The sequence below is a fragment of the Astatotilapia calliptera genome, chromosome 18, assembly GCF_964374335.1.
Source record: "Astatotilapia calliptera chromosome 18, fAstCal68.1, whole genome shotgun sequence".
Lineage (NCBI taxonomy): Eukaryota > Metazoa > Chordata > Actinopteri > Cichliformes > Cichlidae > Astatotilapia > Astatotilapia calliptera.
The window spans coordinates 28,952,021-28,978,738 of NC_137439.1; the positions used below are offsets into that span (position 1 = coordinate 28,952,021).

The window sequence follows — 26,718 nt, forward strand, 5'->3', positions numbered from 1 at the left end:
GATAAGTCAAACTTTACTCAGCTCATTCTTCTTGCTTCCGCCACCTGCGTACCACCAGTGTTGGGACTAACGCGTTATTAAGTAACGCATTACAGTAACTACGTTATTATTGTGGTAATGAGCACGGTAACTAGTTATTTTGCCAAAACCAGGAACACGTTACTCGTTACTGGGATTTAGATAGGCGCGTTATTCGTTACTTCGTGTGGTGGCTATCGCGGAGCTTCCACAGATTCAGTAACATTAGCAAGTGGTGGAAGCCAGCAGGTGGATGAAGGAAAAGGGAGGCAAGAGGAGAGACCCGAAGCGGCCGCTGGTCCGAGAGTGTCAGGTGAACTGAACTTCAGGTAAGAAGTTATGACCTGCAGTCCATCTGGGTCAGATATGAACCAAGTTTAGGCGGAGTTTATTTTCATTATGCTGACTTTTTCGTACTGCGTGCTAGCTCGCATGACGGACTTTCTATACAGCTGGGTGGGTGCTATGAAGTTAATGATGTTGAACTTTATTTTGTTCATACGGTTAATTATTAGAGTTGCCAACCGTCCCGTAAAAAACGGAATCGTCTTGTATTCAGAGAAAATATTACGCGTTTCGTATTTAGGTGAAAAGGAACACAGTTTGTCCCGGACTTCAGCTACAATGAAAAAGACACAAAGCTGGAGTTATTCTGTGTTTACACTGCACAGCTGCCTCTTCTTCTCTCATTCTCTCCCCCCTCCCTCTCCTGTTTCTACTTCAATCATGAAACTGATCAATGATCAGCTGATTGGCTTTTCTCTCTTGTTTTTTTATCGCCCACTTTGCGCCAGAAAGAGGAAACCAGCGGATGTCGCGGTAAACAACAGCAGCACGTTTAAGCTTGATCAGCTGTTGTTAGAATTTATTTAATATTAATTTCAAGTATCAGCTGATGTTTGCTGGAGCCACAGCTGTAAAAGCTGCTGGTCATGATATCAGTTTGGTTATGTGGTGAGAGGGAAACATGAAGATGAAACCAGGAGATGTCCTTACTGGATCATCAGAGCTGAACAGGTGATGGAGAAACAGGTTTACCTTTTAGTTAACATGAATGAGTTGAAGGGAAGTTATGAACTGTTTCTGAGAGACAAATAACCCCAGGATCCTTTTTTAGGTAGCTGACAGCTGGTAACTGTGCAGGGGCGGGTCTAGCAAAGTGTTGCCAGGGGTCCATGTAGGGCATTAAAAGGGAAAGGGGGGCACAAAGAAATACTTTCTTATTCTCATTTAAAATGTCTCACTTTTAAAAAAAATAATTATCTGAGTCTTACAACAAACAATTGATAGATTAATACATATATACCATCAGAACAGTGTACATCACTGTCACAACAGTGTTTATTTTCATTCAAAGGCTTTATGATTTTTCCTATAATGGCGAGCCGGTCTCTAGTCAAAATGCCCGGGACTATTTTTTTGTCCCAGTCCAGCTCTGTATGCAGCTCATCTCGTCTGGTGTTACCTACATCTTCCTATTCAGAAGGCAGAATTTCCGAGTTCTGAGTACAATCGAAAGCACCACAACTGCAGTTTTTGTGTTGGATGTAAAAAGCAGGCTAGGATAGAATCAGGTGTGGGATTTCTCTCGTGGAAATGTGCACATTATTTTTTCCTTTCTATTGGTAGGTGGCACAGTGCACTTGTGGCAAGTAAGCAAGCTAGAAGACTGGCAATCTTGCTGGGTATCCAGTTACGGAAGCAACACATTAACAAGAGAATTCTGAGTAAAACCAAAGTTACTTTCCCTAGTAACTAGTTACTCTGAAAGTAACGAGTAACTTGAAGTAACTGAGTTACTTTTGATAGAAGTAACTAGTAATGTAACTAAGTTACTAATTTAAAGTAACTTACCCAACACTGCGTACCACTGATTCATTAATGCTGAACTCTCTGGCAGCGACTCTATTCCCATGTTGTTGCAGTATATTGATGACTAGCGTTGTATTGTGAATGGATTATCTCAGTTGTTCTCCTGACTGACCTTTAATCCGTTTACAGCATCCTGCCATGCGATTGTATTTGTCCCTGACCATCGGGAACCCTCACATTAACTTTTATCGAGTGGAAAAAAGTTAACATTCATCCTCCAGTTGCACTGTTTATGTTATGCTAACATAGCTGTGTTGCTAGCGATCACGTAGCACATCATTATATACCAGCTAGTCCAACTTCAGTAACCCCAGAAAAGTAACTGCTGTTTAGTTTTCTGTCTTCATTTATGTTGGAAGTGATAGCAGAGCTGTAGGTTTTAATTTTTTCAGAAATCTCTCGGTCAGAACATGGTATATCATGTTTAGGTGTAAACTAGCGAGCTTAACTTCCTGCTAACTTCTAACTCCGTTAAATTTAATAGATTCTGTTTTCATAGATGCCTGGATGTTAAACTTAATTGTTACACCTGGTAAAGGAGCAACGCTAATCATTTTATTAAAGATGACAGAATTTAGACAGTTTCTAACGCTCAGTGACACCGCAGTGCTCATTTGACTTTGGGACCTGAATCAGACAGAGTTTTGGACCCAGATCCAGTGTTGCCAACGCCTCAGTAAGGAAAATCGCTATTGGTTGTCCTAAAAGTTGCTAAATGACATCATCGCCTAATTTGCATAATTTGTCACCAGTGGTTCCCAAACTTTTTTTGCTAGGCCCCCCTTTGTTTTACAGGAAAAATGTTCGCACACGCACACATTCTCCAACCACACAAATCCATATTTTGCTCGTTTGCGGTTTATTTCACACCTCAAACATTTAGTAAACAATTAAGCAAATACAAGTAATCTGCAATAAATGACAGGTAGTAATAAAATAAACTACTAACTCTTTTATGCTACGTCTGCACGGGTATTTTTGAAAACCCAGCTGTTTGTCCACACATAAACGGCGTTTCGAATCACCGAAAACTGAGATTTCTTTAAAACTCTTTTTTTGCGTTTACGTTTGGACGAGAAATACAGAGTTCGTCATGCAACGTCAAAGGTATGCCTTTTTTAACAGGCAGTGCGCCACGTTATTGCTTACATGAGAGGAATTGCAGAATGACAGATAGAGACGAAATACTGTTACTGTTAATCTGACTATCTTCAGTTTTTACACGCTTACATATACACACGCAGTTACTGTCCCTCTTTAGAAAGGCAGAGGCTATTTACGTGTAGTTGTTTGTTTTTTTTCCTGTGTAATAATATTCAACATTGCTATCAATACATTTTTCAAAAAAATGCCTCTCTTTGCAAAATGGGTTTAAAAACATAAACAACTATGGGACAATGTTTGCACGTGATTTGAGGGAACAAATTGTGGCAGGATCAGCCTGATATTATTTGTATCCCACTGTAACTTTACTGTATAAAGAGCTAACTTCTCCAAAATGTCAGTAGTTAGTCATTACAACAAGTGTTTGTGAACTAAAAATCAAGAATCTGGGATACTGTTTGCCCGTGATTTGAAAAGTCCAGCACGTGCTCCTGACGAAGGAAAGACCAATTCTGCAGGGGAGACCATCACCATATTTTCTAGTCTTTGGCTTAGAATGAAGTTGGTTTGGAAACATATTCAGTTATGCTTCAGCTCCTGCTTTGCGTTTCTGTGGCCGCCCGTGCTAGCAGTGTCCAAGCGTTTTGTTAGCGTTTAAACCTTGTGATCCACAAAACAGCATAAGAGTAAAAGAAGAACTGACTGCGTTACAGTCAGTGCGGAAGCAGCGGCTTCGCTCATGCGCGATTCATTTGCTGTTTGGACGCATAGGTGTGAACATCTTCTGCCCTGATAGCGCTCTGCCCGTGAGCGCTTTGGAACGGGCGAAGTGCCCATGGCAGCACCCGTTGCTTGTTGAGAGTAAAAGCGATATGCGCTTTCACGTCAAAAAGTCGTCATAAATAAGTCTCCAATAACACCAGAAAAAGTCGCCAGATTTGTTGCTGGTAGCTGAGGGGGTCTGAAAACTCGCTAAATATAGCGACAAAGTCGCTAAGTTGGTGACACTGCCCAGATCACTCCGCGAGGCTCCTGACTACGGTAGCCGTAATGCTCCGACAATCAACTCCAAAGCACTATCAAACTATAATTGCTTACCAAAGTCGTACTAAAACATTTTTTGACAGATTTTTGAGTGTACCACCACATAAAATTGGTTCGAGGTCAGTAAGCACAACCAGAATTCATACATATGGCCACCGGATTAAAAAAGCACTGTCGATTATTTTTTTTCAGAAAATTAAAGGATTTTAAGTTCACCTTATGGTGCGAAAAATACAGTATATTATTTAATCCAGGGTTCAAAAGGCTGACATGATTTTTTTTATATTTTGGCCAGTACTGCAGACCCACCCCTGAGCTGGTATGGTGATGTGAAGCTCCTAGTTTGAAGCCCAGCTGAGGCCATTCTGTGTGGAGTTTGCATGTTCACCCTGTGTCTGTGTGGGGGTTCTCCCACAATCCAAACACATGCATGTTAGATTAAGTGGAGATTCCAAATTGGACAAGGATGATCTGTAAATGATTTAGAAGTTGCTGTGTGAATGGATGGTTAAATATCCAACCTGCAGTCATAAGTGCTTTGAGTGATCAGTAAGACTATGCAAGTGCCACGTAAATAAAATGTCATTATACTTAAATATAAACTACTATATACTGAACTGTTTGATGTTTATGAGCTGTCTTGTGTGAGAGAGGGGTGGAATTTGAAAAGTGAAATGTCATCATTACAGATGAAACTCTTTGTCAATCCAGCTTTGCTGCCCCAGTTAGAACTTTGCTCTTGGTCTGCCAGAGATGCCAGCTCAAGCGATTTGCTGGTCCTCGCAGAGTCCAGCCACACTGAGTTGTATCAGGGCAAAAAAATGTTATGCTCAGCGACCATAAGGCTGTAATTACATAGGAGCAGTGCTGAGCTCTGCAGGATAAACGTCAAGACCCAGAGAGATGGCACAAAGCAACTGAAGAGGGGAAATGTGGACACATTTACAATAAAGACAAAGAAAGTCAGGGCGACACAAAGACAGCTAGTAAATTGAGTAAACTGTAACAACTAAGAAAGCAGGTAAAAGTTAATAATCTGAGTCACCCAATAGCATTAGATCATTCTCATTCCAAAGTGATACATGAGTTGAGCCACAGCATGGTGTGACTGACACCTTGTGGATTCCAAGGATAACTGCTGAAGTCACATATTCCTAGTATTGCATCTCTACAGTACTTTTAACTGTTATCACAGAGAAACAAAATTGACTTCAAACTCAATCAGCATGGAGAGCGGAAAGAAACGTCACAGTCGTTTCAAACTTCAATTTTTATTATTTGTACATTCACCACTGATAGGCGTACTCAAGAAGAAATTAAAAAAACAAAAACAAAAAACAAATCTTTGTAAATGATAAAGATACAAAAAAAAAAAAAAATTAAAACCATTGGTGAGAAAACTCATAATGCAACCTCCCCTCTCAGGCCTGTACTGACTACAGGGTCAGAGTACTGGAGGAAGAGGAGGAAAGGGAGAAGAGGAGAATCAATAAGGACATAAACATAATCTGTGTCAGCTGTGACAGACAGATTCTCTCCCACAGAGAATAAACTCATCTCTTAACAGAGACAGAGGAACACTGCATTGCCTTAGTAGTTATTCCACGCTTGTTTAAAAATACCCCAGAGCTGCCTCATTTAAAGACTTGATTTGAAGTAATCTTAAGTCTGTACAAAAAGCCAAACACACCTATTTCAGTATTGTCTGATTTATGCAGTCCTCTCGGCAGAGGACCGAGTCTTCTCTTTAGGCAGGACTGGCAGGAGGAGCCTTGTACTACATGCAGCAACAAAAGGATTCCTCATCCAAATTGTTAAACACAGAGGCGACAACAAGTGACTGCAAATCATAATTGGCACCCACACTATGAGGCAAATGGGGCACGTTGGGCTAAATAATCAAAATTACCCAGTGAGTCAAACAGCTATGCTGTCAAGACAAAAACTGAAGAAAAAGAGGCAAATGTAGAAAGAAAAATATCAAACCTTGACAGTAACGCCACGGACAGCGCTCTGAAAAACAACACTGCAAAAAAAAGATCATGGTCCCCTTAAAGCATAAATGTGTGTAGGTGTAAATGTGCTTTAAAATAAAAAAAGAAGATGACAATTTGAGAGATGGTAGCGACATCGGTTGGTCCTCTGTTGGGTCTTAGTTGTAACAAAGTACATGTAGTGAAAGGCAAATGGAGGAGGGCGGTCTCTAGGACAGTTCCATCAGTTGATTGGCCATTAGCGCCGCCTTTCTCGTGGTTCGCTGCGGCTGCGTGAGCGTCGGCCTCCGCCCGCCCCGCTGCCCCCGGGCCTACGGTAGCCATCCCTGCGTTTGTCGTTCTCCCTTTCCCTCTCTCTCTCCCTGTCTCTATCTCGACCTCTGTCTCTCTCTCTGTCCTTGTCTTTCTCACCCTCACTGCGTTCTGTTGTGCCTCCTCCAGTTTTCACCCTCTCCTTGCGCTCCTCTTCCCTTTTTTTCTCCTCCTCTTCTTGCTCCTTTCGCCGTTTCTCACGTTCTTTTGCCCGTTCTGCTCTGGCAGCTTCCCGCTGGGCAAACTACAATGAAAATGTAAAAAAAAAAAATGCTTTTTAAAAAAAAACCCAAAACCCCCAAAAGGTATGAAGTGGTTTGTTTCATCACCTGTTCATCTGTAAGTGGAAGCCAGTATATGCAAGGGGCAGCTTTAGTCTTGCGGAACAAGTCATCAAGCAGCTTTGCAGGGGGATCCTCGGCTATTTTCTCTGACAGAGAATACACACAACATTAGACAAGAGAACAGGCCTCTGGCAGCGGACCCGGTACACTGAGTCTAAATCCACGTCTTACCTTTCTTCTCCTTGCTCTTTCCCCTCTCCTTGCGTCGCCTCTCTCTTGATCGCGACCTTCGAGGACCTCCCTCCTTCTCTTCTCCGTGTTTTCCAAACTCTCTAACCTTGTCGCGATCCCACTCCCGCTCTGCTCGAGCTCGCTCCCTGCGTTCCATTTCGCGTTCCCGTTCAGCCCACTGATCTCGCTCAGGAAGGAGAGAGGGCAAGCCCGATGTTCGACCACGGCCGGAGCCAGGACCATGTTCCTCTGCTCCAGGTTTGTCACCTGCACCCAAACCTTTGTGGAAGTCCAACTACAGGGCAGAGACATGTTCAGATTACAGATAGCCAAACATTTAACACTTATGGAGGGGAAAAAAAACTCAAAACAAAAATATTCTTACTTCATCCTGCTGGCAGAAGTCAACAGTGAGAACTTTTGGGTTGCTCTGTGGCCATTTCACGCCATGAAGAGCTGCTCGTGTGGCGACTGCCTCCTCTACACTTGAATACTAGACACGGAAAGTATAGTGGAGGACCCGTGAGAGAGAGAAAATACTTCCAATGTCTAAAAGCAGTCTGAGCTGCAGATATATAACTCAATGCTTTTAATAACTTACAGTGACATAGCAGTGGGACTTGATTTTGTCAATCCAGAAGCCCTCCTCCATCAGACTGCCAGTTCTGCTGAGCAGTTCCTTAAGCTGTCCCAGAGTGAATGGCCTCACCTGAACAGTGTCACAGACTCCATTACAATATGAATAAAGTGCGACTACTAACAATTTACACACTGCAAACAAGATAAACACAGTGGAACAATTAAATAAAAACACATGCAATAAGAAGTCAGCAAGATTACAAGAGGAAAAACTGAAACCTTTCCATACAATTATTCTTTTAACTTAATTGTTTTGATTTATTATAAATTAACTGGGTCTATGACAGTAGAAGACAATATATTGTGGAAGTTTTATACCTCAACAAAAAAAATGAAATAAAAAAAATAAAAATCTAAAATCAACCCCAAAAGAAAGAAAACAAAAATCCATGTCCTATAGCTCATATTTTAGAAATTTGAGCCCAACATGGGTTTGTTCATGGGTCCTATTCTCTCACCAGGTTGCAGATGTGAACAATAGTGGAGACTTTTCCGCGAGGTGGTGAGGGCTGCTTGGCCGTGCGAACAGGGTCATCAATTGTGATGGAAACACTTGTTTTCTGCTGGCTGATGGAGCGACGGATGAGGGTATCGCTGGGGGTCACTAGAATGAAAAACAGTGAGCAAAGTGTCTCCATTACATCACTGTCTTTGTAGTTCTTATAATAGAACATATTTTCCTTTACCGAGACAAGAGATCTGTATCAAGTGTCAAATAATTAAACTATTTGAATTGCTACACCCAAGATGGCATGCCAGAAATCAGCACCGACTGAAAATAGTTGTTTGAATCCATATAAAGAATCATTCAAGTCTTTCTGTCAGCCTTTCTGTTATGCACCCATTTGACTTTCTTAAACATAAGGTAATATGAAAATTAGATTTCAGGAATACATTAATTAATTCTGATGAATTTATTTCTGCAGAGAAGCCATCTTACGGTGGATATCTTACCAGTGTTGATTTCTACATCATGGCTGGTATGTGTTGGTGAATGAGTTTCAACAGCTACAGGAATAGAGGTATCCATCTGCTCTTCATGAGCCTTTGTCCTTTCTTGGTCTACCTGTAGATCATCTTCCTCTGCCTCCTCTTGCCTGCTCCTCTTTGCTTCTCTTTGCCCATTCTCCTGGCTTTCTGAATGCACCACCTTAAATACAAGATATCACACCAAGCAATCAACTGAGAGATAACCTCGAACAATCTTAAAGAGCACTTTACACTTAATGAAAGTGAAGATACTAGCGTCAGGTTAATCAGTAGTTAAACACTAACAACAGTAACCTGTGTAACTGTGCGTCTAATCTGAAGGTCCTGATCAGAGCGCTCCCTGTCTTCATCATCAGCCCCAGAGAGGACAGCTTCCTCTGGATGCAAGTCAACTACTGCTTCCTGTCCTAGACATGGCCTGATGTCTGGGATCAGAGACTACAGGCAAAGCGTGAGGAAACAACATGGTTAAGCTTTCTACGAGACAGTGTTTACAATGCATCTGTGAGAATTACTGTTAACTACAATGTAAAACAAATTATGCTTTGCTGCAAATACCTTGAGTGAGTCAGTGGTGATGCTGATGGAAGGTTTCTTGGCAGTGACAGCTGTGCTGGAGCCCCACCTCCTCTTGCGACCAGCCACTGTCCCAGACTCCTGTTCACCCTCTGCACTGCTGGTGCCCGGGGATGATTTACTGCCTGGGAAGTAATGGAATCAATACAATGCTCGACGTTTATGCAACACATCAACTGGAAATATATACAGACAATGGTCTTTTGAATGATTACTGAATTATATATTCTGTTGAATAACCAAATTTAAGAATTTTTTAACGCTGCTGTGTTCTCAAACCTTAGCGTATCAATGCTGCACCTCCCCTATCAAAAATATTTGTAAACTAGATAAATACAAATATGAGGAGAAAAAGCCACAATATCAACATGAATAATCAAATGTTAGTAAAGAATGGAACAAGGTGAAAGGTTGTACTCACTGCTAAGAGAGATCTTACGAGCTGAGAAGGCCTTTGATTTCTGAAACACAAGAAGATAGAAACAACCCGATATACATGGGAGAGGTGAGACGCCGACACCATGGAATGAGACAAATGGTCAAGTTGAAGAAAATGTGGAATAAAAACAAGAAGTGGGTAAAGAGAACTGAAAACAACACCTCGCCTTAAAACTCGTTGTTTATTGATGGCAAGCTATGTTGCGTTTGTTTATGTTTATGATGTGTTCTCCTAACTTTTGAAGCTCTACACCTGTAGATTTTTGAAAATATTTCTTACTTTTAAAGATTGAACTTCTCAAACTTGAACTTTCTAAAAAAACAAAACAAAAAAACAAACAAACAAAAAAAACAAAACCCAAAACAAGCCCCCCCCCCCCCCAAAAAAAAACCCAAAAAACAAAAAACAAGGACCTAGTGGAAACTGTAATGTTTCAATTTAAGCACTAAAATGTTTTGTTTTTTTAAATGTTTGTAGACAAACTCCAACTAGTTCAACAAAACTAATATTTAACTACTTTAGTCAGCTAAAAGTAAACTAATACACAAGATCACCAAATAGGGGTTTAGAAATATTTTTGTTAAACTGCAGGAGGCACAATTAAAAATCCAAAGCTCATTCTCCATCAGTGATTAAAAAGAATATAAATTAATATTAAACACATTCAAAATAAGCTATGAAATACAGCACTGAGTAGACATCTACTTATTCCCTGACACCTGATCCTTACTGTTTTGGATATGGCCCAATCACGACTGCATGTACTGTATTTAGGGAACAAAAGGTCCAATCAATGGTGGCTGGATGAAAATCTGAAATCTTGCTGGCTGGTAGGTTGGGCTCAATAGTTCATTTGGGTTTGGGCTTTCAAATGTTCTTGGCCAAAGCAGTCGTCTTCAGATGTTAGTCCTTTTAAAGATGTGGCAGACTTTTATACTGGCAGAAGAGAGTGATCAGTCCACTTAAATTGAGACCAGATAATGAATGCTGTCAACAGTCACTGTGGAACAACTCCATAAGTTTGACTTAAAAGTTCTGCTGTATTTAAGAAGCAGTCACATAGTAGCAAAACTCTGGCAACAAATGGCAAGTCCTTTTTCAGGAGAAAACATTCCCAGCCTCTTGCAGTCCAGATATTTGCTTTAAGCTATCTGAAAAAGTGTCCAAGCAGCAGATCTCTCTTCCAACAGATACACAAAAACTCGAAATGTCCTTCATACCATTCTCCAGGTCATAATCCACAATGCCCACTTTCTTTGATCGTTATGAGATTTAAAAAAATGTCTTTGATAATAATAATAAAAAAAAAAAACTTCTTTAAACTTGTTCACAGCAGCCTTGAACTTGGCTTAAGTGAGCAAGCTTCTTTCCTCATGCTCTCGATGTAGACTTTAAGGGTGTGGGGCTAGATTGGTAAAAATCAGGCTGCAAGATGTGGGCAACATTGACTAGCCAACCCCCTTTTTAAAACTTCTGGTCCAATTAATAGTTTCTGTCAGCCATATCGGTGAAAATGAGGCAGACTTTGTTGCCAGGGGTGTCCCTCTGTAGTGCAGACTTTGGGGCTTATCTGTGGTCAACTCTGGATTCTTGGGGACAGTGGAACAGGTGCAGCAGTAGCAGTAGTGCCAGAGGTAGTACGCAGGTACCAATAGGGGCAATGGAAGAAGCATGAGCACCTTTATAACAAAGGAATCATTTGGGGTTTAAACATCAGCCACAGTGAGAAAACACCCTTGCTGTTTGTTCCTATGACAGTACCCAAGGTTAACATACTACCAAGTTTGAAAATGGCCCATTAAACCTTCTAATGACCCTTTCTTGTTGTTTAAAAACAAAACAAAAATCTAAATACTTACAGTAAAATGTAACATGTTTAAAAACTAGGAATAATTCAAAAAGTGCACTAAAAAAAATCTAACTATTATGGATGCCTGTGACTAATTGACTAGACGTTTAAACACGGCTGCCAGTTAAATGTATTATTATGTTATTACTATACAACAGCAGTTGCCATTTCAAAGATGCTGCTGGCCACTCATGTTGCCTGCAGCGCTAACACCAGCTATGCCTCCGTCTCTCTACCTATCTCTGTGGAGGAAAGTAACGAGCGAGGGGGGGAAAGTAAACCGATGACAGCCGAGACAGCGAACCATCGCTGTTCTTCAGCACTGTTTAAAAATAAATAAATATCGTTTGTGTCAGAATAAACTGGAACTAAACCCCCAAGTAATCACACTGCACTGTGGTGCAGGACATTGTTACAGTTCATACTATAGTTCATATAGTTCCACAAACACACATGCAATACCTTTTGGGCCAATGTTGAAATTTGTCGATCAATTTGTGTCCAGTTTTTAATATAGTCAGAGTTTTCTGTCTTTTCAAGTAGATGAATAGCTAAGCTTTCTCTCTTGTTTAAACAACTAGTAAATTAGTCACGAGGAACATCCCTAAAAACTGCATCTCCCCTGCAAAGTACTTAATTAATGAAAGCCTTCAGAACTGAAATTATTTGGGATTCTCCAGGTGCCTTACCTCCTCACTGGTTTCTTGAAATTTCTCTGGATCTGCCATGGTAGTCTCCTTCATCTGCCTGCATATTGTTAAAAATAAATACACATCAAAGAAAAGAGGTAAAAAAGGAAAAAAGATCATCAGTATGAAGAAAGAAAACTCACTCATAAGATGTTAAAAATATTAAATTAATAGCTTAACACAAGCAATCAAAACACTATGTAAATGTTTAACAAAAACAAAACATGTCAAATCTAAAGTATTAAAAATATTCCTAGCAATAGGAACAAAAGGATTAAAATCAGAAACTTAATTGCTTCCTAAATTAAAACTGATTTAAAATGGATATGCCTTTGTAAATATTGCCAGTAGCTGGGCAGTGCATGCAAAATTAATACTTTAGTCCTTTAAATGTCATTACACTGCAATCATAATTCAAAAATTCACGTTTTCTCAAACACGTGTCAAGGAACCACAACACAGCATAAAAACGCGTTAAAATCTCAGCAAGTGGACCCACTCCAATGTAATGCACAAACAGCAACCAGCAGATGCTAAAATTACTGCGCCTTCACCGCATCACACGTTGGTGACCACATCAAATGCGCTGCTATCGTCCCCCTCAGGGTTAAAGAACTGAGCCGAGGCGAGAAAAATAAAACAGAAATTAAACGCAGTTACCACACTCCTTATTTAGCCAAGCTGCGCCCGTCCAGATCCGACACGCACCACAGCTACACGGTACCTGACGAATGAGCGTACGCCTCACGTCGTCACACCATCCTCGTGAAAGCACACGCGAACAAGTCCACTCATTGCGACTGAAATCAACTTGGGGAACTTCACACCACTGAGACCACGCCGTGCTCGCTCCACACGCAGCACACAGACTGCGACTGCCGTTAAAACGACTGCGTCGCAACGAACCGCTTCTCTTCCCTCCCTGCTGTCTTCCTCTCTCCGAACACTACTCCTCTGTGAATACGTCCATGACCGCAGCGGCTGTCAACCGGAACCTGCAGCGGACAAAGTGTCGCCTGCTGTCTAGCTGAGCCGCGGTGTGGAGAGCCAAAGGCCGGCATAGGCTGCTAAACCCGCCGACTGAGCACAGCCATGTTGCAACGAATAAAGAAAAAAAAGATCTTGTATTAAAAAAAAGAAAAAGGACCCACATCTTTTCTAGCACGCCGGATTTAAGGTAGTCTCATCAATCGCCTGATGGGAAATTCAATGCCCAGCCTTTTTTCTTACACCGTTTTTATCAGGTCTTCATTATAATGACATCATGGAAGCGTTAAAGTGAACACATCAGTATGTCATTTCATAAAACAATGTCCACGGAACTGGCTTTTTTTCACGTGCTTTTTCCACAATATGTAAATAGCGATGTGCAAAATAATTACTCCACTCTTACCGTTGAGGAGTTGTTGTTTTTTTAAGTAGAAATATTTATGAAATAATGAGATTTAAAAAAAGAAGAAAAAAAAGAAGAAGCTTTCGGTCATTTCACTAGCTTTGCGCCTAAAGGACAGTTTAAGCACAATAAAGCTACATTATATTTTGTAGGAGAAACAACCTGAAATCTTACTATGATGATCGTAGGCCTCTCTTTTACACTGATCATCCATCTTGATGAAACTTACAATAAAAACTGCCTAGAGTACTAGCATTAACATCTTACTTACTTCTTACTTAATTTAGTAATTACATTATAGTTACAATTATGTCGTTGTTATGTTAAAAAATATTCTTTAGTTATCTGCATGCTGCAATAGAAAGAAAAATGCATATCTGTAAATAAGAGTTAATCAAAGACTGATGCTAATAAGTGATTATGCATAATCTGTGAATGGAAAAAGTTTGGAACCACCAGGTCTCTTCCTAGAGCTGGCCACCCAGCCGATCTGAGCAATTAGGGTAAAAGGGTCTTAGTCAGGAAGGTGACCAAGAACCCGATGGTCACTCTGACAGAGCTCCAGTGTTGCTCTGTTGAGAGAGGAGAACTTTCCAGGAGGACACCCATTTCAGCACCACTCCAGCAATTAGACAGAAGCCACTCCTCAGTAAAAGGCACAAACGGCCCACCTAGAGTTTGTCAAAAGGCACCCGAAGGACTCTCAGACCACGAGAAACAAAATTCTCTGGTCTGATGGAAAAAAAAAGCCAAGCCTCTTGTGTGTGGAGGAAACCAAGCATGACTCATCAACTGGCCACTACCATCCCTACAGTGAAGCATGGTGGTGGCAACATCATGCTGTTGGGATGTTTTTTGACACCTGGGACCTTGTCAGGGTCAAGGAATGATGAACGCAGCAATGCACAAAGACATCCTTCATAACCTGCTCCAGAGCATTCTGTACATCTGATTAATCTTCAGATTCATCACATTCATCTTTCAACTGGACAACGACTCCAAGCACACAGCCAAGATAACCACACAGTGGCTTTGTGACCGCTCTAAATGTCCTTGAATGGCCCACCCAGACCCAGACTTGAACCTGCTTGTACATCTCAGGAAAGATCTGAAAAACGTCTGTGCACTGACACGCCCCACCTAATCTGATGGCGCTTTAGAGGATCTGCAAAGAAGAATGAGAGAAACTGCCCAAAAATAGGTGCGGCAAGCTTACTTTAAAAAACAAAACAAAACAAAACTTGACGCTATAATTGCTACCAAACGTGCTTAAACAAAATATTGAGCAAAGGCTGTGAATACTTATCTACATGTTAAAAAATGTTATTATTAAATTTTCCAGTTTTACAAGCAACCTTTTTTTTTTCCACTTTGTCATAATGGGGTATTGTGTGAAAATGAATTTATTCCATGTTGGAATAAGGCTGCGTTCTGACAACTTGAGGGTGCATGGGAGTTTGCCCAACCAGTCTACATGTGTTTTGTGGACTTGGAGAAGGCATTCGACCGTGTCCCTCGGGGCGTCCTGTGGGAGGTGTTGCGGGAATATGGGGTGTCTGGCCCATTGCTACGGGCCATTCGATCCCTATATAACCGTTGCAAGAGCTTGGTTCGCATTGCCGGCAATAAGTCGGACTCGTTCCCGGTGGGTGATGGGCTCCGCCAGGGCTGCCCTTTGTCTCCGGTTCTGTTCATAATTTTTATGGACAGGATTTCTAGGCGCAGCCAAGTGGCGGAGGGCTTTCGCTTTGGTGGCCTCAGAATCTCATCTCTGATTTTTGCAGACGATGTGGTTCTGTTGGCTTCATCGGGTGAGGGCCTCCAGCTCGCACTGGAACGGTTCGCAGCCGAGTGTGAAGCAGCGGGAATGAGGATCAGCACCTCCAAATCTGAGGCCATGGTTCTCAGCCGGAAAAGGGTGGAGTGCCCACTCCGGGTCGGGGATGAGTTCCTGCCCCAAGTGGAGGAGTTCAAGTATCTCGGGGTCTTGTTCTCGAGTGATGGGAGAAGGGAGCCGGAGATCGACAGACGGATTGGGGCTGCAGCTGCAGTAATGCGGACGCTGCACCGGTCCGTCGTGGTGAAGAGGGAGCTGAGTGTAAAAGCGAAGCTCTCAATTTACCGGTCGATCTACGTCCCTACCCTCACCTATGGCCACGAGCTGTGGGTAGTGACCGAAAGAACGAGATCGCGGATACAAGCGGCAGAAATGAGCTTCCTCCGAAGGGTGGCTGGCCTCTCCCTTAGAGATAGGGTGAGAAGTTTGGCCATCCGGGAGGGGCTCAGAGTAGAGCAGCTGCTGCTCCACATCGAAAGGAGCCAGCTGAGGTGGTTCGGGCATCTGACAAGGATGCCCCCTGGGCGCCTCCTGGGTGAGGTGTTCCAGGCATGTCCCACCGGGAGGAGGCCCCGGGGCAGTAATTTTATTAGTAGCTTTGTATGTTTGGAGTGGTGAATGTGTTGACCTATGTGGAGTTAATCCAGTGTTTTATTACAATTTGTTTTGTTTTTTAAATTTTTTAAACTTTTTTATTTTATTTTTAAATCTGCCAAAAACATGTTTCTATCATTTTGTTTTTGTATTTTTTTTGTAATAAGAAGAGACATCTTAAAAGGTCCTTAAGAAGAAGGTAAAACAAAAGGGTAAAGCAAGCACTGGAATGTGAAAAAGGTTTCCTACCCAATGTTGCTCATCTATCATATTGTTTTTCTATGATGCTTTTCATTTGTATTTGTGGATTTTGGGACAAACTGTGTTACTTGACACTTTTGACATACAAAATCAGGCAGCAATTTCCTCTACAGACTCAAGTCTGATTTTACTCCAGTGCCACCGGAGGGGCTGAAGATCAAGGCTATTCACAAATTTGGTCTTGTCCCTAGTTTAGATTTAAGAACCTTAACTGACATAATATATCATAGGAGATGAAACTTCTTTGCCATTGTTATCCATTGTTTGTTTTTTCAGAAAGTGGAAAACCTCTACACAGCAATGTAATCAATTCATGTTTCAAGAAATGTTTATTTTGACTGTATTGACAATTAAGGAACTATCAGTCCAAATTTTTCCAGTTCTGAGAGTTATAATGCCATCACTTCAGGTACAGAGAACATCATACATGAAATAAATACAACTCCTATATTTATTTGTAAATAAAATGATAAATGGCTTCAGGACCAAAATACATTTTTTAAATTTTATATTTGTTATTCACCTAATTAGCTGCACTAGTCTCATTTCAGCTTACTGTGGGCATCAGCCTGACGCCTACGGCTGTCATTTACTGTCCCACTAGCTTCTTCTTTCCAGCTCTTTACTCCAAGTGCATCTACTGTCACACGGGCACATGTGGAATGGAGCTGAAGAGACTGGTGAAATGAAAACTATAAATCTAGCTGACAACAACACTTTCTAAAGTAAAAATAAAATATATCTTTCCAACCAGTTTTAAACTGAATATAAAGAGGGGGAGGGGAGGGAGAGAGACCCCCTAAACAACTGAGCCTTTGCTGTAGCTCTTCAATTAGCAGCGAGTGCATTAGTGTTTGGTGTGTTGTGTGGTATACAGAGCAACAAAGCTAATTTGAACAGACTGGCCCACCGTCCACCTAACAGGGCCAAACTGGCAAATCCCCACTCATGATGCAGAAGAGGTCAAATAGTTACTGAGCATTGTTAACAGCCTCTATACTTGCATGTTAATAAGAGCACAAATACACTGATCCCAGTGAGTAAATCTGACACACAAACAAACTATAAGATATGTTTCAGAAAACTGGGACTGAAAACCAGACCTTTGTTTGTCCTTTTCCTCCTCTTCCTCACTGTCTGTTCTCTTCCCATGTTTTTCTTCTCCAGTCGGTGCTTTGGAAAACTGTGCCTGGGAATTTTAAAGGGCAGGGAATAAGATGAAGAGCAGACAGTGTGGTTCATTTATGGCAAATCTGTTTTATTATCAAAGACCTGCCCATTCTGACACAGATATTGTGACAAGGTGAATCTTCTGGGGAACTTATTCTAAGCAACTTACCACGTTGTGACTGTCTCCATCTGCAGTTGTGTTAGCCTTCTCTGCAGACGTCTCTCTTTTGCAGGTAGAGGTTTTTGAGGATTTCCTTACATCCTCATGCTGAGCCGCCATGTGCTGTGTTGAGGAATCTCTTTTAGATGTCTCCTCCTTGAAGGAAAAAAAGAGAGCAGTTCAATATTTTATTTTATTTTTTTTTGCATTGGAGCAAAAATATATAAAGTCTACTTTGAATTTATTTTTACAAAATAGGCATGGTAAGTTTTTTTTAAAAAATAAACATTTTCAGTTTAAATAATATGATTTATAATAATATGATTATTCAGAAATGGTAAATGGCAATTAATCTTTTTATTCTATTCATTAAAAATCAATGGAAACAATAAATGACAACCTTTATTGCTAGCTGCTTTTGTCTGCTCCTTTATTCAGCACGGGTCACAGGATATAGCTCTGTATATATTTGATTTAGCAAAATCTCCTTGGAAGCCCTTTTCCAAGGGTTCTGCACCTACTTATGCTAACCACTATGCTAAGGGCTAGTCATGCAAGTACTCACAGTTACATATACAGTTTTAATAATACGTGGCAGTATAAAGAGATGGACACCATTCCACCTGCTTTCCTCAGTGGTTGTTAATCCTTTTCATGTATTAATAATTAATTATCAGGAAAAAAATATTTCACCATGTGTGCACAACTAAAATCTTTTTCATTTATTGTTTCATTTTTTTTAAAGAAGCAAAAATTTTGGCTTTATCAGAGTTAGCAGAATTGAGGACTATATAGCAAAACAGCAAAGGAAATAGCTTGATTTTAAAACTCTGTCCTTGATAAAGGCTGTTATCCCCCCTAAAAACACAGGAAAAAACTGTCGACTTCATGAAAGAATGTTTATGATATTTTCACAATCTACAGACACAAACTGAAAAAAAAAAAAAAGAAAAGAAAAAAAAGAAACGAGGGGCCCCAGTGATGTACAGAACAGGGCATCTGAGTCGCTGGTTTGTTAAACAAAATTAGCAGCGCCTCTAAAAAGAGCCGCCCGCAGAACCACCCCCACCCACAGTCTCAACATCAATGAAATCCAAGATGCTGATCATTACTAGAGTTGGTAAGTAAAGCTATATCTGAGAGCGGCCAATAAAAGGAAAAGATTAAGATGGCAAGGCAAGCACAGCTACTGAAGAATTACAAAATAAGAAAAGCTTTTGAACATAAAGTTCCAAGTTTGAGGTGACTGGGTAGAAAAAAACACAGAAGAACATCTGTAAAAGAACCTGAAGGGGTGTTTGATGCCACCTGTCATGACGGATAAAACGGATGAATTTGGGTGCTCTGGCATTGGTAAAATAAGAGTTTTGCACAGGATGAAATAGTTGTAGAACAAGGACAGCCATCACTCCATTTTTGCAAAACTGCGTGAGCCATTGCCTTTGACTGGAGCCAATTGCCTTACAGGACAATGACCCAAGACACAGCTCCAAACTATAGAAAACTATTAGAGAAGAAGCAGTAAGCTACTATTCACAACGGAGTGGTTAGCATTCTCCAGGTATCTTAACTGTACTGAGCAGGTGAGAGAGTAGTTTAACTGTTAAGACACTGATCCACATTAATGGTGATGTTTCAGGCAACACAGAGTGAAATGTTACCCCAGCAAATAAACAAATAGACTACTAAATGGGTGTGAGGCTGTGACTGATGCAAATGGAAGTTCTCTTTTTTCTTTTTGCAAAAACAAAGTTTGACGAGGAAAAAAAACCAATACTATACCAAATAAAAATTGGTTACTAGCCTAGTCAACAGAGTCTTGAGTTACCTTTTATTCTTATTTACCTTGCAACTCACATGATGATTAAACATTGATAAAATTAGTACAGGGATACAAATGTTGTCATCTGACTTGTGCTATTTATGCATCAAGCACAACTTTGGATTTAGCCCCACAAGTATTAAACTACCGTATTTTCACAACCATAAGGCGCACTTAAAAGTCTTAGATTTTCTTCAAAAAGTACGGCACACCCTATAGCGCAGTGTTGTAAGGAGGACGTAGTAGAGAACACCATGAGAGCGCTAAAGGGTGAAGTGTGGGCGTTGATTGTATATACCGGGACAATCGCACATACCTGTTCTTTTATACAGGTATGTGCATTATGCAGGACATCGTTGTTTTAACAACCCTGAAAATGGCAAAGAGACACGCTTACGAAGCACAGTTTAAACTGAAGGCCATCAGCTACGCGGAGGAACATGGAAATCGAGCAGCGGCGAGAGAATTTAAGATTAACGAATCGATGGTTCGCAAATGGAGGAAGCTAGAAAACAAGCTCCGGCAGGTCAAGAAAACGCAGCTGAGTTTCCACGGACATAAGGCGAGGTGGCCTGAGTTGGAGGAAAGACTCGAGCGGTGGATCATCGAGCAAAGAACGAGCGGGAGAAGCGTTTCGACGGTCACCATTCGACTAAAAGCAGTTTCACTAGCTGAAGAGATGAACATTGAACATTTCCAAGGAGGTCCGTCTGGTGCTTTCGTTTTATGAAACTGTGCCATTTTTCCATCCAGACCAGGACTACGGTAGCGCAGCAACTTCCAGCGGATTATAATGAAAAGCTGGCCATCTTCTGCTCCTACTGCAGCAAACACATCGCCGACAAACACATCCAGCCCAGCCACATCACAAACATGGATGAGGTCCCGCTCACTTTTGACATCCCGGTGAGTCACACTGTGGAGAAGAAGGGGACCAGCACGGTAGCGATACGCACAACGGGGCACGAAAAGTCTTCTTTTACTGTTGTGCTTGCCGCCTATGGTGATTTTTAAGCGAAAGACTTTGCCTAAAGAGAAGTTTCCAGCAGGAATCATCATTAAGGCAAATGAAAAGGGCTGGATGGATGAGGAAATGATGAAAGACTGGCTGAGGGAGGTGTATGTAAGGAGACCAGGTGGTTTTTTTCCACGCATCACCATCCATCGCTCTTAATCTGTGACTCTATGCGTGCCCATCTCACAGCCGATGTGAAAAAACTAGTGAAACAAATGAACTGTGAGCTTGCTGTCATTCCGGGAGGCCTGACAAAGGAACTCCAACCGCTGGACATCGGTGTGAACCGCCCATTCAAAGTAAGGCTGCGAGCGGCCTGGGAGCGATGGATGACCGATGGAGACCACAGTTTCACCAAGAGTGGAAGGCAGCGCCGGGCGAGTTACGCCACAATTTGCCAATGGATTGTAGATGCTTGGGCTAACATGTCTGCTGGCACTGTTGTTCGAGCTTTCGCAAACGCCGGCATCATTTCCGAGGAGCCGCACGGCACGGAAAGTGACTCTGACAGTGAAGAAAGTGAACCTGGAATGTTTGATGGAGATTTAGCAGACACAGAGGATGAGGACTTCCATGGGTTTGATTGATGATAAAAATGTGAGTACCAAACTTTGTTTTGCTCCTGCTTTATTTTTAAATACGCACACTTGTATGCTTGTGTGTTGTTGATGATGATGATTACCGGTAATAGAAATGTGAGTAAGGTACCGAACTCAGGTTTGCTCCCGCTTTATTTTTAAATACGCATACGGTACTTGTATGCGCCCTATAATCCAGTGTGCCTTATGTGTGTGTTAAATACAGTAATGGCACACATAACTGAGACTGCGCCTTTTAGTACAGTGCGTCTTATGGTCGTGAAAATACGGTAAGGAACTATAGCCAACAGCATCTTAAACGCAAACCAGACAGTTTTAACAGATAAAAAAAAATTAAATTGAAAAATTGTACCCACTCGCTTGTATTCAGAGATACTGCCAGAAAACACCTGCTGTGATCAGAGACTAATACCACTCTGCTGAGAGCCCACTACACCCAATGAATACAGATCCCTTTAAAAGTAAAGTAGCCTTCTTTTTAAATGATTAAAAAATAATAATTTTAGCATAAAGAATTCAGCAGACTGTGGAGAAATGCAATCTGAGCAACAATATGATTTAAGATAAATAAATTGGTATATTATACAACTTTATAGTCACAAGTGTGACACAAATAAATAGTCAAGCATCTATACCATTGCCAAATCATGATTAATGACTGCAAATGTGTATGGTGCCATTGTTCAAGCTCTATGTAAATTCAGAATATGTCCAACTGCTGGAAACAACACAGGTGGATTTTATACCTTGATTATTAAGGTGATGGATATTTATCCAAATATGTTCATTTTGGAACTAATTTAGTTTGGTTTATATAGATTTAATACAACTTTGCATTAATGCCAAAGACAGACAGATCATTTATTCTTACCTTTGTAACTCTGGAGGTGGAGTTCTTTTTCTCTTGAGAGGACGAGGATGAACCGGATGATTGAGAAGATGAGGACCCAGAGTCCGATTCTGAGGAAGAGGAATCGGATGATGATCTTTGTCTTGTTCGTATCCTTTCCTTCTTTGAATCTCTTCCTCTCTGCTCCGCTCCACTCACTGAGCTTGACAAACCCTTGCTTTCATCAGCTTCTTTTACTTTTTTGATGGACTCCTTGGCAACCTGTTCAGTCTTTCCTGAAGCTGCCTGTTCTTTATCCTCCAACACTAGCCTTGTGGCTCTTTCTTCTTTGGGACCCATTTCAGTAATAACAGCAGTGTCCTCCTCAGACTGGATCCTCACAGATCCCGGTGGTGCAGCAGCAACCTGCTGATTTGTCCGTAGCTCTGAATCTTCCTGTTTAACTGAGGGCCTATGTCCTTCAGACTGTCCTTTCCCAACAGTGGTGGGATAAGTGACAGGTGAGGTGCGAGGCTGTGGGCTATCAGAAAATGTACGGGGCCGCTTAATAACCATAGACGTGGATGAGGGTTGTGCTCGGTCCATTACGAACCGGAATTTTTTAAATGACGAGTGTGGTGAAAGAGATGTTGTTGAAATGGTTGCACTACACTCTGCTGCTTGGCCTTCGCTCTGGGGTTCTGGAGCACGGATTTGTTCCCGGTCTCCTGCCTCTGCTGACGAGTTTATAGCGGGTCCTGTGGAGAGGGGGTGAGGAGTTGGCAGGGGTGTGAGACCAGCCTCAAGGCCACATTTGGATGGAGAAAGGTGACTCTCACTCTCCTTTTCAGCCACCCCAGTTTTATCTTTCTCCAGCTCCAGCTTCCTCTCCCGCTCCTCCTTTTCTTTCTGCACTGCTTTCTCATTCTCCAGCCTTTCATGTTCAAGAGCTTTTTCCCTTTCTTGCTCCAGAGCTCTCTCCATCTCTTTTCTTGCCCTTTCTAGTTCTTCTTGCTGTAGGGCTCTCTCTAGCTTTTCCTTTCTCTCTTTCTCAATTCTCTCCTGTTCAAGAGCCGCCCGTCTCTCTGCCCTCTCTTTTTCCACCCTCTCTCGTTCCAAGGCCTTTTCCCTCTCTATCCTCTCTCGCTCTAAAGCTTTCTCTCTTTCAACTCGTTCTCTTTCTCTTCGCTCTAACTCCAAGGCCTTCTCCCTCTCCAGCCTTTCTAGCTCTAAAGCTTTTTCTCTTTCTCTTCTCTCCAACTCCAAGGCCTTCTCCCTCTCCAACCTTTCTAGCTCTAGAGCCTTTTCTCTCTCGATCCTCTCTTGCTCTAAGGCTTTTTCACGTTCTATCCTCTCCTGCTCCAAAGCCTTTTCCTTCTCTAACCTTTCCCGTTCCAGAGCCTCTTCTCTCTCAATCCTCTCAGCCTCCAGAGCTCTTTCTCTTTCTAGCCTTTCTCGCTCACGCTCCAAAGCTGCTCTCTCCATTTCTTCTCTCTCGCGCTTTTCCCTCTCCTCCCTTTCTCTCTGCAGCCGTTCTTGCTCCAGAAGTTTAAGTCTTTGAAGCTCAGCCTGCCTTTCAAGCTCCAAGGCCCTCATTTGCTCTTCCCTCTCTTTAGCCAAAGCTTGCTCCCTCTCCTGTCTCTCTTTTTCTAGAGCAAGTTCCTTCTCCTTCTGCAAAGCCTTCTCTCTCTCTTCCTTTTCTAAGGCCTGCTGTTGCTCAAACCTCTCTCTCTCCAAAGCTTGCTCTCTTTCTCGCTCCAGTGCTAGGGCTCTCTCTCGCTCTTCCGCCGCGGTACGTTCTTGCCGACGTTTTCTCAGCTTCTCTTGTCTTTCTAGGTCAGACTCCATCTCTCTGACCCTCTCGTCAGGCACAGTGGGCTCAAGTGTACTCACAGGTACTTGAATATGAGCTGAATGTGCTCCTGTAACACCCTGATTGGTGCCTGGCATTATTGGAAATGGTACATGCTCTGCAGTGTTAGAGGTGTGAGTGGTGGCAGATACCAGGCTCTCTGGTGGTCCTCTGCCAGGAAATGATGTAGCTGAGGATGAATTGCTTTCTTGCCTATCAGCTTCGCCATCAGTGCCATGCCATCCTCCTCCGGAGAAAGCACCTTCTGACTCCATTTTACGTGCCAGAAGGGTTAGTGGGCCAGGCCTGCGTTCAGCATGTCCACTCCTTTGTGGCTCAGGGCTGCTACTACGGCTACCACCGCTGGAGGAACCAGAGCTGGAAGAACTGGGGGAACGCCTGGCTTGGGGAACATCTGGACTAGGTGGACTCTGTTTAGGGGTGTCAGGCAAAGGGAATGATAATTCTGGTGGAGGGGAAGGAGGCGGTGTTGGCTGGCGGAGTTGAGGTGACAAAAGAGAAGGGATGTGTTGCTGCTGCGGTTGACGGGACGCTGCAGACCTCTCCCTTGTTGTGGGTCCCCTGGCTGGCTCTCTGAAGTTTCTCCTTCGAGCGCTGCTGTCCCAGTCGTCATCGTCACCGTCCTCGTCACCATCCTCGCTGTCGTCATCGTCGCTGTCACCTGGGACTTCACTTGATGCAGAGCCTCTCTCTGGCCTTTGCTCAGCGGCAGGAACACGCATGGGCACAGAGCCAGAAGCAGGTGGACTGGACATGTCAGCCTCCTGGTTTCTGTTTGCTTGGCCCTCATTTACCGCACCCAACAATCCCTCTTCACCAGAGGTGCCAGCTGGCTTGTGCTGCTCAGGTAATGCTGGTGTGACATCCTGACAAGAACAGAAAGGGAGTGCAGATTTATTTATTATCCCCTCCCACAAGTTTAATCAGAAAGTTACTTTTACACCTAACACTTAAGAAGAGAAAGTACAATCTAACCTGGGCTGGAGGAGGACACGGTGTACTATTGTTGACTTCTGCGTGCTCCTCTTGCTCTGTTCACAAAAGAGAAATAAACATAAAAATCACAAGATTTTACAATAACCATCCATAATGTGTACAGTATTTTATTCAACACAACTTGCCATTTGTATCATATGCTTCACGAGCCTCTCTCTCCAGACGCTGCCTCAGTAGCTCCTGTTGCTTAGCCAGATACTGCTTTATAAAGCTGTTCTGGCTCATTTCCTCACCAATCTAAACACACAGAGAAATTTTGAAATACAATGCAAGATCTCAAGGCTAATAACGCATACTTTTTGCAGACATTTATGAGGTTGTGTAAATGCACGGTTTGCCATATATACATAAAAGGCCATCACTTATCAAGACACTTCAGCCTTTTATATGAAACTAAAACTATCTTTGAGATTCACACCTGAGAGTTTGGCTGTAGTCCAATATGAGCTGTGGAGGTCCTCTGCAAGTTCTCCAGCATGAGAGCCTGTTAGTGAGATAAGAGATGTTTTTAGAAAAAAGGAGAACACTCTTTCATGGGCAACCTTGTAGCTGCACTCTATTCAGTAGTATGTTTTATCACATCCGCTGATATTTCCGCCCTTGACAAAATATAATGAGTTTCTATGTACTAAATGTAACAAATATCCTTAAGCATCGCTGCTCCTCTTTTATAATAATGTTAGACTTGGAGAATTTTGTCTTTGATACTTTTTTTAGAAAGCCTGCGGTTGTGAGAAACTACAAAACTTGTTGACAAACGAAGGAGGATGATATGCAACAATGTTCCCATGTAAGATGGTAAAGGACATGGGAGTCTGTCAAACAATAATTGACAAGGTTACTCTAAAGCTGTGGTCAAACACCAACCAGTGATCAACTTATCTTAAATTTCATTGATCACCAATGAAACACCTTGTATAAATCTATGCACTATTACTACTACTTTATTCATGATCTATTACTTTGCACGTAGACATAGTTGATCTTTTACATTGCTATTATGTCCATTATAATGTCACTGTCATTATCAGATGCTGGTAGGACGAAACTGTTAATAACCCAATGGCTTTATATGAGCTTTGCAAGTACGTTAGCTGGTAACTACTAAAATAATCAACATATTCTGGGTTTTGTGAGAAAAGAACCACTGTCTGGCGTAATATAGGTTATATAAACGCAACGCAAACAAACAGTAAAGCGTTGATGGCTCAGTGAAATAATGCAATCGGGACTGCCCAGTAACAAAAAGAAAAGAACGCCTTAGCTATCTTAATAAGGTTTGACGATCTGTCGCAATGAAAAACAAACAAGCTCAAGACCAACGGCAGCTCACGGGCCTGCTGCAGATTTTGAGGGAAACTACTCCTAAAACTAGCCAATGCGTTTACCAACAAAAACGGCAAGAACGTTAATTAAAAATTGCGGGTTAGCCGCTAAAAGTTGTCGATTTTCTCATTAACTCTAAGTGGTGAAATGTTAATCTGCTGGACAAACTCACAAGAGCAGTGTACACATCGTTAAAAGCAGCATACACAGCAGCAAGCGAGTCGCTAAGGCCACTGATCAACTCATAGCGTTAGCCAGGAGAGCTAACGAGCTAACGGGACAACATCAACCCGAGACACAGTTTAGGATTAGCCGATAAGTTGAGTGAAGTGCCAGTCTTTCCGTAGCTGGAACATTTCTACAGGGCCACAGCACTGCATAACCACAGCGCTGACAAAATAAAGACATTTACAGCTGGTGAATGAGCTTTAACCTCGATAACTCTACTACGCTCAGCAGTAACGATACTCAGTTGTCGGCCCTCGAGAGAGCATCAGCCCGTCTCTTCGTTAACGTTAGCTTGCAGCGACCGTGGCACCATATATCGCAGTAAAACTCACCCCCTTGAGTCTTTTGATGAGAGTATTCTTCTGGCCGCTCTTCGACAGCCCCCTCTCCTCGAGAGCGGCCTTTAAGTCCGCTACTCGAAGGGACTGGAGCGGTCTCCCGTCCAGCGTAACGTCTTCAAGGTCCGCCATTTTCCGTTCCTCTTGTCAGTTCCCAGCGAGAGCGACGATCAACGCCTTCATCGACGTCACGTCATCGCCGACGACTTCCCCCCGAAATCAAATATCAAATAAAA

At 42.2% G+C, this 26,718-nt stretch overlaps 1 protein-coding gene across 1 annotated transcript; it reads right to left on the bottom strand.

Moving 5' to 3' along the window:
• Positions 1-5,293: 5,293 nt before the first annotated feature.
• acin1a (apoptotic chromatin condensation inducer 1a) lies at positions 5,294-26,655 on the bottom strand. Its single transcript, XM_080292437.1, has 18 exons — positions 26,477-26,655; positions 25,009-25,074; positions 24,716-24,827; positions 24,570-24,625; positions 21,764-24,460; positions 17,466-17,612; positions 17,230-17,315; positions 12,042-12,099; positions 9,486-9,525; positions 9,047-9,189; positions 8,783-8,926; positions 8,453-8,648; positions 7,957-8,102; positions 7,461-7,568; positions 7,245-7,352; positions 6,860-7,154; positions 6,674-6,774; positions 5,294-6,588 (listed from the first exon to the last, which is right to left on the bottom strand). Exons 1-18 carry the CDS (start codon positions 26,612-26,614, stop codon positions 6,271-6,273), a joined length of 4,959 nt encoding a protein of 1,652 aa, XP_080148563.1. The 5' UTR covers positions 26,615-26,655; the 3' UTR covers positions 5,294-6,270.
• Positions 26,656-26,718: the final 63 nt, after the last annotated feature.

Excerpts from the sequence above, each read along its gene's own strand:
- acin1a (XM_080292437.1), bottom strand. The coding sequence starts at position 26,614 with ATGGCGGACCTTGAAGACGTTACGCTGGACGGGAGACCGCTCCAGTCC. Across the intron at positions 25,075-26,476 it reads TCATCAAAAGACTCAAGGGG|GCTCTCATGCTGGAGAACTT; the intron begins GTGAGTTTTACT and ends TCTCACTAACAG. Across the intron at positions 7,353-7,460 it reads AGTCCCACTGCTATGTCACT|TATTCAAGTGTAGAGGAGGC; the intron begins GTAAGTTATTAA and ends TTCCGTGTCTAG.